At 32.6% G+C, this 12,166-nt stretch overlaps 1 protein-coding gene across 1 annotated transcript; it reads left to right on the top strand.

The window, feature by feature from the left end:
- The first annotated feature begins 780 nt into the window (after window positions 1-780).
- LOC121131509 (potassium voltage-gated channel subfamily B member 2-like) lies at window positions 781-2,154 on the top strand. Its single transcript, XM_040726935.2, has one exon. The coding sequence runs from the start codon at window positions 781-783 to the stop codon at window positions 2,152-2,154; it is 1,374 nt and encodes a 457-aa protein (XP_040582869.2).
- The last annotated feature ends 10,012 nt before the right edge of the window (window positions 2,155-12,166 follow it).

Genomic DNA, 12,166 nt, shown 5'->3' with positions numbered 1-12,166 from the left:
CAAACTATCATTATTCAAAATCTAGTCTATTGGTTAAAAATGTATGCATTTTTTATGTATAATTGATTATCAGCTGTATACTGTAAAGCTCAGGTTTGTTTTATTTTGTAACTAATTATTTTTGCTTTAATATATCGAAATTTTTTAATTTATTTCAATCATTGAACCTTCATTAGTTATTGAATTAGTAAGTTTTTAGATTTCAATGGACCACCCGGTACTAATTATGATGGAATAATAATCCATCCGTAATGTAAAAGAATTAGCTAACTACTAACTGTTTTTTGTTTTTTCTGTTTCATTTTTGGTCTTTTGAATTATTTTCTCCACTATAATATATTCAAAAATAATGGTCAAGCATTTTTTCCCCTTTTTTTTAACTTACTTTTGATTTATGTGGGTATATGCATTAGTCAAATAAAAGATTTAAAAAAAGTAAATGTATGGTAGTACGCTAGGATGAATTTGCTCCTATTTGGTTTTTGAGCTTCTTCCTTCCCCGCCTTCTCCTCGTCTTTTCTTCCTCTTTACATTACCTTTATATGGTTTATATTGTCTCTTCTCTCAACATGCATTGCTTTCGTTTTTTTTAAATTTTTTGTTACTCACGGAAGCTGAACGTCAGTAATGCATGCACGGTTAAAGAAGAAACATATTTGAGACGCTTCCTTGTTGCTAAAGTCGTTCTCTCCTCCTCTCTTTAACAACATGGTGACTCCATTAATTACCCTCTAAAAAGAAGAACCTGCCACCATCGAAGTCTCCTTCCCAACCCTCATGATGACTGTTGCTGAGGAGCGACGCGAAGTCGTACAAGGTCTTAACTATTTCCCAAACTCTAACACAAGGCAACATGCAAAGCGAGAATGGAAAATGCGAGATGACCATGAATGCAAAGAAAAAGGTCCTTATTCCTATCTCCTTGACTCCAAAGATGATGACGAACCTCCTTATATTCAGAGTAAAACAGGGAATATCATCATTGATGTTGGAGGTCAAATCCACAACACTCGAATAGAAAATTTGAAAAACTTTTTGCCAGCATCCCGGCTTGGGAAATTAGTTCGTGCCAAAAGTCTTATTGACGTCTTGAACTTATGTGATGCCTACGTTGAAGAAGAAAGTAATAATTCTCCTATCGTGTTCTATGATAGGAACGGACAAGGCTTTAATACTATTCTAGATATTTATCGATTCCAAATCCTTCATTTTACGGAGAAATCTTGTGCTATCATTTTGAAATCGGATTTTGACTATTGGGGGATCGATGAAATACTTCTAGAGCCCTGTTGTGCCCTAAAGTATTATCCCGAGATGGAAATTTGTGTAAAAGAACAAGAAAGTGAAAAAAAAGCAAAGGACATAATTATTCAACAGGCTAAGGAAGAAACGTTTGGAGATACACGACTAGCAAAAGTTCGGAAACGGTTATGGAATCTAATAGAATATCCAGAGAGTGGGAAAGACGCTCAAATCATGGCATTTTTTAGTCTGATTGTTGTGATTGTTTCCACAGGGACTTTCATCCTTGGAACACTGGAAGAATTTCGGGAATTGGAGCATGGAGAGGTCATTCGTGAAGGAGAAACTTACTATCCTAACGTCGTCTTTGCTATTTCCATCTTTGATACGCTATGTGTGGCCTTTTTTACAATCGAGTACAGTATTAGATTCATTTGTTGTCCTGTCAAACTTCGCTTCGTCCTTGAGCCCATGAACCTAGTGGATCTTTTTGCCATTCTACCCTTTTACCTCTCCCTTTTCCTTCGGAGCCTAGAGGACATACAAATCATCGGTAAAGCTGGGAAAATCATTCGTCTTGTACGAGTCATGCGGATTTTACGTGTATTCAAATTAGTTCGTCACTTTGCCGGACTCCAAAGTCTTATTCACACTATGAAACAAGCCTACAAAGAGTTGGGTCTACTTCTTCTTCTTATCGGAGTTGCTGTGCTCACAGTGGCTTGCCTCATTTACTTTACAGAAAGAGAAGGCTCAGGCTGGACATTTGTTGACTCTTTTTGGTTCAGTCTCATGACCCTTACAACAGTCGGCTATGACTTAAATCCCTCTACACTCGGTGGAAAAATTACAGGTGGATTCTGCGCTCTCATGGGAATATTCATTCTGACATTGCCCATTCAATTGTTGTGAACAGCTTTGCTTCCTACTACAAGAATCGGCTTTGGAGAAATGAGGTAGCTGCTAAAAAGCGGGAACGGATTAGGGAGACGGGGAACGTTGGTGTACTGAGTCTTATGGAAGGGATTGAAACGTCTGATTCATACAGTGAGTTGTATGGAATTGAAATGAAAGAACTGTCTTGATAATGTACACACGAAAAATCCAAAATAAGCCCTCAACAGTCCATTCAAATGTAACTTCCATTAGAATAATCACCCTGTTCGGATTCTCAATGTAATCCTTCAAGTTTTATTGAAAGTTGTAGTAGAGATAGCTATCCCCAAAAGACCCTTCAGGAGTGAAAGAAGAAACAAGTACCCAACCGACAAACAAGAATACTTATTTGCTATGTAAATCTTGTATCAATTTTCTTTTCTTTTTTCACAGTGGTTGATGAAAATCGAATAAATATCAGTTATTCCATTTCATACTTGTATTTTGTAATTATTTCCCCAACTATTCATACAATATTAATTTCCTGACTATAAATATTCTCTAAAGGTTAAACAAAAAAATAGTTAGATTAATGACACGTGTCAAGAAAATAGTACTTTTCCCTATAGTTAAAAATGTAAATAATTCTTTTTTAAAGTATTTGAAACGTTAATTATGAATATGTAAATTTTTTTTTAATATCATGTTGGGAATATACAATTTCATTTTTTTTGTGGATATTTTAACTGTTTTTGTAAGTTTTAAATTAGATTATTCTTGAACTACAATGAGAACTAACTTGAAATACTGAATCAGCTCTCTTTCAAACGTAATAACAGACCCAAAGCTAATCCATGTATCTTTGCAATCGTTTTCAGGGATTTATGACACCATGTTCAAATTAACCCCTTCTTTCGTGATTTCATCGTTCAAACGCTTTAGCAATACTATATAAAATCGCTGTTGATGGTTGAATCCCTTTCGAGATAATCAATGAATATTATACGGTGCAAATTCTCGAATATTAATGTCATAACTATGCAGACAACTGTTGCGTCTTTCCAAGCTTTAGATTTGGTTCATTGCGTGCAGTCCACAAGGCCAACTATCAATTGGACTCTGGAGTGTTATGATATAGCCACAATTCAATCATAGCCACATATCGTCTAAAAAATTAGTATTTATTAAGTTATATATCATTAAAAATTGCTCCGAATAATTATACAATAATATAATTATATATTATATTATATATAATTATCTCTTTGTGCTCAACAGAAAGCTCATTCCTGGTAAAAATATGCTCTACTGATGTGTAAAATAAATCAAAAAATGTCATGGTAGCCATCACAATTCGAAGAATATTCTGAAGGAGAGGAATTTAGCTGTCACACTGTTTCATTAGATTAGCAGCAATAAGAGAAAAGAATTAAATACCAATCCAAGGAGTAGGTTATTTATAGGGAACGAAAGAAAAGGAGATTTTATTCTTTTCACTCGCATGTTAGGGCAAAAAAATCAAAGCTTAAGTAGAAGAAGATTCTACTAAAAATGTATTTAGAAACAGCTGCAAATTGCAGAAATACATTACCTGCAAATTGCAATGTATTTTTTACTAAGTTATCATACCTTGACTGTTAAAGGATATTCTTTGGTGGATCTAACGGAGATGCCGAGTAGGTGCTCAGTTCTTATATATAAGTCTGAGTGTTGCCTTAAAAAAGGAGAGTTCAAAGTTCTTTTTTAAACTGAGGGTAAAATAACGTCCCATCAATATTCAAGATATCAAGAATCCAACAGATTAGACAAATTTATCCAAATCATTTAATACAATTAAAATTTGCTCCTTACATTTTGAAAATCAAGATTTCTAGACAGAATCGATAGATTATGATAATTTCCGAATGAAGATGCAAAAAGCTTCAAAATTAACGAATATAAAATTAAAAAATGACGCCATTGTTTGTGTGTGTGTGTTTTTCAAAATCCATATTCTCCATTGAGGTTGACAATTTTTAAATAGATACATATAAATATATATAGATTAATTGTTATGATCTTTATCATCTAGTCAAACGGAAAATATGGAGCAACAGAAGCGGATATCATTACTTCCTTCGAAGAAATTAAGGCTCAATATCTCTCTTTAGATAATCGTACTGCTAATATATGGATCGTAGATATTTGAAAAGAACTCCTATTTGCCATATTTCATTTTCATTCTGTTCATGGAAAAATAGTTAAGAAAATTAATTCAATTAGAAATATTTCACAGCATGACATTCATCATGGCCATGGTACTTTTCGATATCCTTTCAGTAAAGTGTATCAGATAAGGAGCAAGAAATGGACCATCCAATCCATGTCCCCCCAAGTACTAAATATGTTAGCTTTTTGAAGAGTTACATATTTCAGAAGGAAAGTAACATGGGCAGATTTCCTAATTTCGAAGTCATAGTAAGTGCATTTATTCACACGGGTCACATTCCGATGCGAAACTCATTTTTTTGTTTGAATAATTAAGCCCTGCGATGAAAAGGGACAAGGGCTTTGATATTCGGTTGAAATGTTAGGCAACTGTTTAATGTGAAAAGAAACCAGGCCTACTCTTTACAAGAAACTTCAAATGCAAGGAATACTTACAATGCCACATGTGTCTCATTTGATGAGAGTTTCTGAAGCTTTTACTGTTTGTAGCATTAATGATGCCGCCATTAAATACTTGAAATGTCAAAGTGAAAATTTGAATCCAATACAGAAAAATTTATATCCATTAATTGACAAAATTCACAGAGCGAAGGAAGTGGACTAGAGTAACGGTAATTTATATGGTTGGAGTGAAGATTTTTTGTCCTCGAAAACTATCTTAACATTTATAATTAAAAGTTTGTATGATCTTGTGCTACAAGCTGATTATAAAGCTGGATTCCCAGTAATTGTACCTTTATAGACAGCTACAGTGAAAACCAAAAAATTGTATTCGAAGAATTACTTTCTGGCTCACCACATTTACTTTTCAAAAGAAGAACCTTCGAAAAACATTTCTATTTTTCATTCAACCCATAATTTTACGAACTTTTACAATAATTTCGTCAATTGAAGAAGTTTGGAATGCCTTAAATTCCAATTAATTAATATTTGATCTCCAAAGTTGGAACATCTTGAGTCTCTATACAAAATTGAAGTCGGAAAATCAATAAAATATGCTCATAATTGACTGATTAAATGCTCCGTACAAGTGCAGTCGAAATATCTAATGTCAAGTTATCTGATTCTCTATTCCATCACATCACTATTTTTGCCCTGGAGATGTACTCAAAAATCCATCTCAATTTTCTTAAAACAAACATTTTTCTTAAGCTGGTTCAAAACTATTGTGAAATATTGAATGTGAGATCATCCGACACTGGCTGTAGGAAAAAGGATAAACTTCAAAATCCTATACCAAGTATGGAGGATGAACAAATTAAATTTTTGAAAGATTTTGTAAATTGGATAAACAGGTTGAGTAAAAAACCAAGACTTTCGAGTGAAACTTTCATTGCACTACAACACTGAACTTTCGCTTATACATAGCTTACTCAGGAACTTCTTCAAACCTATAGTTTTAACTTTGCCATTTTAGGTCCTAATTAAAGTGACTTTATTCAAGAAAGATTTAGAAAATATAGACAGTTGTCTGGTGCATCTTACTTTTTCTCTGTGTGAAGAGCTGCTTGGGAGGGAAAAACAAAAATCTTTTGAAGTTACTTATCAAATTCTCTAATATAAAAATAAGTGTATATGTATAGATTGGCCTTTACAAAGTTCATTTTTGCCGCCATAAATCATCAATTTTTTATTTTTTGGGCCCTAAATTATTTTTCAATGGGTTGATGTTTCCCTCTTCCCACCAAATATATAAAAGGATAATTCAAAATCAGTTTTCATTAAGTCAAGAGGAAGGCTCGAAGAGAAATAGTTGTTGAGCTCCATAAAAATGGAATATAGCCAACGAAAATTAGAAAAGTCATGGGGGACACATTTTACCACCAATTCATCCACAAAGCTATCAAACGGTATGAAAAGACTGACAGTAATCAAAATTGTCTGCGAGCACCTAATCCTCGGACTGCCAGGGACCCCAGAGTTGTCTTGGCCATTTGTGCCAAGATTTATGGGAACAAGAAGATCGGCACATAAATTTGCCGCTGAACATAATATTTCTTAGTACAAATCCTGGAAGTAAAAAAAACAACAACGTATTTTTCATTAGGACAGAGCTCCTGCTCATATCGGAAGACAAACTCAAGAGTGGCTGAAGTCTAACCTGGAATTTGGCCCCAAGAACTTCTGCCCTCCTTCGAGCCCATATATTAACTCCCTCAATTATTTCGTTTAGGGTTGTATAGAGTCGAAGGTTCGAACAATATGACATCGAAATATTAAATATTTTCACGCCTGCATTGAACAGGGATGGGACGCATTACCTGAATCCTTAGTACGTGAACCATCTCAATCATTTCTAAAAAGACTCCAAGCCGTAACCGACAAGGGATGTGGTTTCATTGAATAAATTATAATACTTTTTTGTACCTATTCAAGTATATAAAACAAATATTAATAAGCTTTTACCGTATAATGTATTATTTTTCAGCATTAGGTAATCAATTTTGTCAACCAGTGTCTGAACAACCCTTAATATACATATACAATATACATTCATATAAAATATATTTTAGTAAGAGCAACTCATCTCCCGATTCCATTTATATACATATATGTATATACGAGAGGGGATTGAAAAGTTTCCGACCTAACAAAAATACAGAACATTTTTTCTAAATTTTAAATGTTATCTTTCAAAATAATCCAAACTCTAACCATCTCTGTAACCTGTCCAAATAGTACCCTGTGCGTTTCATGCCAAAATAATTATTTAATACCCACATTTTGTTTACTCCGAGTTTAATTGACTTAGAAAATGCCTAATTTTACCACTACAAGCCTTTATATGTCCTCTATGGTTTGAAGGTATTTCAATGCTACACCTACAAAAACAAATATTTAATGACAGCTCAATAATCGATTTTCTCAATCTTCACAAAAAATATAATTATATATCAACTCACTCCAACGAGTGTTACATAACAACTCCACGTCCAAAATGGCTGTAATTATAGTGAGTAAATGTTAATAAATGCTAAATATAAATGATTAGCTTTTCTATTGCTGTCATTTTCACGTTGAGGTCGAATACTTTTCAGGCCAAGTAGGATAGATGCAGTAAACCGCCTTGATACTTTGTCTTTCATGAGCGCACGCAAGTTTGTGATTGTTTGAGTTGGTACTTTTTTTGGGAGAATAATTTGAGTTTAAGAAAGGAAAGACAAATAACAATTGGTACGGATTCCAGTTCTATCAGACGTGTTTATCACTTATTTCCAGTAGCAAGTAGTGTCAACTGGTTCTAGGGCTGCACTTTGAAACTTGAAAATAGACTCAAATGACCTTTTTTGACTTACCTATTTAACAGTCATAGGACGGATTAGTCGTCCCTTCAGTCCTACGGTACTTCAAAATTTGAAATAGCTTAGTACTTGAAAAGACCGATAAGGATTGGTTCTAGGACTGACAAAATTAATCAAGACTGTATTAAAAGGATTGTAGTTTTTATCTTTTTTAGACTAATCAAATACTAGTGACAAATAGCTCATAGAGTGAAGCCGAAGAAAGGGATATCAATTACGGGCGTGCTCACTTACCTCAACAAAAGTCGCAGTCCTAATGATTACGTTATACTTATATATTCTCTCTTCAAGAATGAAAGAATAATAGTAACATTATTAAGCTGATATTTTTATACAACTCTTTGAGATAACTCTTAAGGATTGTCTATTCATCTTTAGATTTAGTAATGGAATCATTTTAATTAAAATAATTTATATGTGTGTCTAATGTACGTCCTCCTTAGAAAAACAATGATAAATCGCATTTATTTCAACAACAGAGGCAGATACATACTTTAAACATGGAATAAAAGTTGTTCAGAATTCATTGTTACGTACGTTTGATTCTGATTAGACCAGATTGCTGGGCTCTGCAGGGCAAGTTCATATTTTAGTTAATAAGTTTATTTTTTCATAATATAAGATCAATTCCCCGTGTCTTAAAGTTTTTTTCAGGTATGGGTTGTCGATTCGAAAATGCACCAACACAATTAAAAATCCAAACAACGAATTATTGTACTAGTGGAAAAAAGGAGAAAGTATATTAAATACGAATAAAAAAGGGAAGATTGGAAGAAGAGAGTAAATTAGTTATTCTTAGTATGCATCTTCTTTCTGGTTGAAGAAGGAACATCTTTTATAATAACTATATCTAATCCAAAAATCACCCTTACTTCTCGTGGCGAAGAGTTTCCATTTTCTCTTATAAGAAAACAGTTCTCAATTAAGTTTGCAATGGCAATGACATTAAATAAATCACAAGGTCAACCATTTGAAATAATTGCTTTATATTTAAGATATGAATATTTTCACCATGTAATTGATATGTTGTATTTTCAAGAGTCTCAAAAAGGAGTGAAAGCTCAATTAGATATACATCAAATGGACAAACCCCAACCAAACATGTTGTATACAACGAGGATTTACAATACCAATCTACCAATTATATATTTATAGTAAATAAAAGATCGTTTTAGTTTAGAATTTTAACAGACATAAACTAAGTATTACTAATATATATTTTTAATTTTTCATGGGGTATCTCTTCGTGCACAACTGATGGAATCAGTTTTGCAAAATTGTAAATGAACTTTTTAAAAGTGTACCCTTAACCTTTAATAATACTTGAAGCTTTTTTTTATGCAATGTATTTATCGTGAGATATGGGTCAGAACTTTTTACTGCAATTCTCATCTAAAAATAATTTATTCATATCATGATAAATTATATAATTATGTTAATAATAACTGCACTTCAGCTTTTATTCAAAATCTATTCATCAAGTTTGCTCAATACAAACGAAACAAAACAAAAAAATACGATATTTAACTAAAAAAACATTTTCCTTTTTTAATCTTAAGAAAGAATAAAAACCTAAAACCGCTTCTTCTTCATTAATTCCCGTCTTTTTAAAAAAATAATGCAATACTTTCTCGTTTAATTGAATATAGACATGCCTTTCAAACTTTTTTGCAATCAAAATGGAGACGTTCTATATATTGTTTCATATAGAAAGGGCTTTGTAGATAAAAAGGGAATTTATTCCTGACAAAATATAATATTTATAGCATGAACAACACTCATTTATGGATCAACTCTAATGAAAATTTGAAAAGTTGTTGACAGTGATCTTGTGGTTGATTTACTTAAAAGTAACTTTCTCCAGCTTCAATAACCTTTGTGACCTTTGGTCTGAATCTTTTGCACTATTCTGAGAGAAAATGATTTTTTATTCTCTTCACTTGCATGTTTGGGAAAAAAAAAAGGAAAGTGTCAGTAGTTATAAACAAAGAAAGCTACTAATAATTTAGGTATCAACAGCTGCATATTGCAACGTGTCATTCTCGTCCCATTGAGTGTTAAAGAAAATTGTTTGATTGAGCCAACAAAGATGCCGAGTAAGTTCTTAGTTCCTGGATGTTGGTCCCTAACTCTCCCTTAAAAAGGGAGAGTCCAAAGTCGTGGATGAAACTGAAGGCAAAATAATGTTCCATCACTATCCCATCCATTCAGATAGACTTCAAGTGAGGTAAAGGGTCATTCCAAGATATTGGTGAAATTTGCTCGTTACAGCTTTGCGATCAAGATTTCTTGACAGAATCGAAAGATTATGATAGCTTTCTGAAGAAAGAAGGTTAAAAATCGATGAATAGAAGAATAAAAGATGACAGCATTCTATGTTGGTTCAAAAACTTATTTATCAAGAAATCAATTAGAGCGAAGGAGTAGTCGAGCAACTACTCAATCACGTTTCCAAGAAAACTATTGGTAATATTCTTAATGTTTTTGTTAGCGTGTGTGTTCTTCAAAATTAATATTCCCCATTGGGATTGACAATATGAATATTTATAGATCAATAGTTATGCACTTTATCTTCTGGTCGAATGGAAAATATGGAGCAACAGTTTCTTAAAACGGATAACATTACTTCTGTCGAAGAAATTATGGCTCAATATCTCTCTTTACATAATCAAACTGCTAATAAATCAATCGCAGATATTGAAAATGGACTCGTATTTTCCAGATTTCATTTTGATTCTGTTCATAGAAGAACAGATATAAAGCATCAATTAGAAAATATTGCATGACATATTATTCATCATGGGAATTTTCCCTTACCCTTCAGTAAAGTGCATCATATAATGAGCTAGAAATGGATTATCCAATCCATGTCTCAAATGATAAATATCTTAGCAGTTCTTAACAACAACAAAGTTAAGGAGAAAAATAACTTGGAGAAATTTGTCTAACAAAAAATAGGGGCGAGTCTACTACTGGTGGTGCGTTAAAGAAAAAGCAAGCTACATTGATTTTACCCATAATGGAGTTTGGATTACTTGACTGTTTTTCAATGAATGATCTTTCATTTCTATCAATAAAGTATTCTGATGAATCCTTTGAAAGCCCCACAAATTACATATATAGTAGCAAAAATGCATCTTTATAATGACGCAAAATCAAATGAAGGTTATAAGCTTTACTGAACATTCCTGGATATCTTCACTCATCCCGTAAATTTGAATACAAACTCAACAACTGACCGAAATATGGGGGGAAATTGGACATTCCTCCTTTTTTTTGACATTGTATGGCTGATGGACTTCTTCAGGGCCTCCACAGACCAATTATAATTGGCACAGGTCTTGTGCTTGACCCCTTCTAGTGATAGAAATCACATGGATTCAGATCTGGGCTGTTTGCAAATCAAATAATCCTGCATTTTTTTGGTCTTGTTGGCTGTTACACTGTCTTGTTGAAAGGTGTACTTTCTGGGTTACTACATCCATCCAGGGAATGTAAATTATAACTGCAAACCAGAATCATTACAATGGTAATACTGTATCAGCACAAGATAGTCTGGGATTGCCAATACTTCCAGGGACGTGTAGCCATGGTGAAAGGTGGATTTCATTTTGAATGATTGAATATCATTAAATGTGGCTTTCAAATTATAAAAAAGTTATGGTTCTACAGCATTTAGTTCGTTCTTAATAACCCATTAAAAAATTTACACATTTATCTGAACCACCCAGTATATTTTCTTGGGATAGACATTAATTTCCGTTTATGCTTTATTAATTCTGATAATATTATTATTAATTATCCATACATGTATGTCAGAAAGAGAAGAAAAATCATAAATCTTATTCATTAATGACGTCCAATCATTCAATACTTTTTAGACAGAAGATGAAATATTTTTTTTATTTCCCAGGAAACAATTTTTAAATTAGGGATCCCAGGATGTATAGGGATCTCGTTAGTAAATGATAAATACAGTGAAATTCATGTATTCCTAATAAATAGGAATTAATAAATTTCTAGCGAGTAATACATAATTTCCTTCAATATTTTTTGTAATGGGGTTGTTTAAAAGTATTTATTAAATATTAAAAACCACAAAAAAATATCGTATTTCAGTATTAGGAATTTTAAAGATTTGGTAGAAATAGTCATTTTGCCAAATGTTTTAAAAAAAAATTCTTAATATTATGTAATATAGTAAATTTAATTACTATTTCAAATCGAAAGGCCTTAAAAAAATTTATAATCTGTTTATTTACAACCTTTGCTGTCAACATTAAGAGCTAACAATGAATCCCATTTGAAAACAATAAGATAAAATGTAAAGCACGACGTCAAATTGTAGGTAAGAGATCATACGGCACCAAAACGAGCTATTAAATAAATAAGTTTGGAATATCAAAATTTGATTTTTTTTACTTTTCAGAAATACTTTGTCTGGTTACTAGTAAATGGAATCCAGCTCTTTTTGGAGAACCGGCTCGTTCGGCTTGACTAACTATAAAGAGACGCTCTTTGGTTCTTAAACAGCTCTT

This window comes from Lepeophtheirus salmonis, unplaced genomic scaffold (assembly GCF_016086655.4).
Source record: "Lepeophtheirus salmonis unplaced genomic scaffold, UVic_Lsal_1.4 unplaced_contig_7717_pilon, whole genome shotgun sequence".
Classification (NCBI taxonomy): domain Eukaryota; kingdom Metazoa; phylum Arthropoda; class Copepoda; order Siphonostomatoida; family Caligidae; genus Lepeophtheirus; species Lepeophtheirus salmonis.
This window is presented reverse-complemented; position numbering and strand designations above follow the sequence as displayed.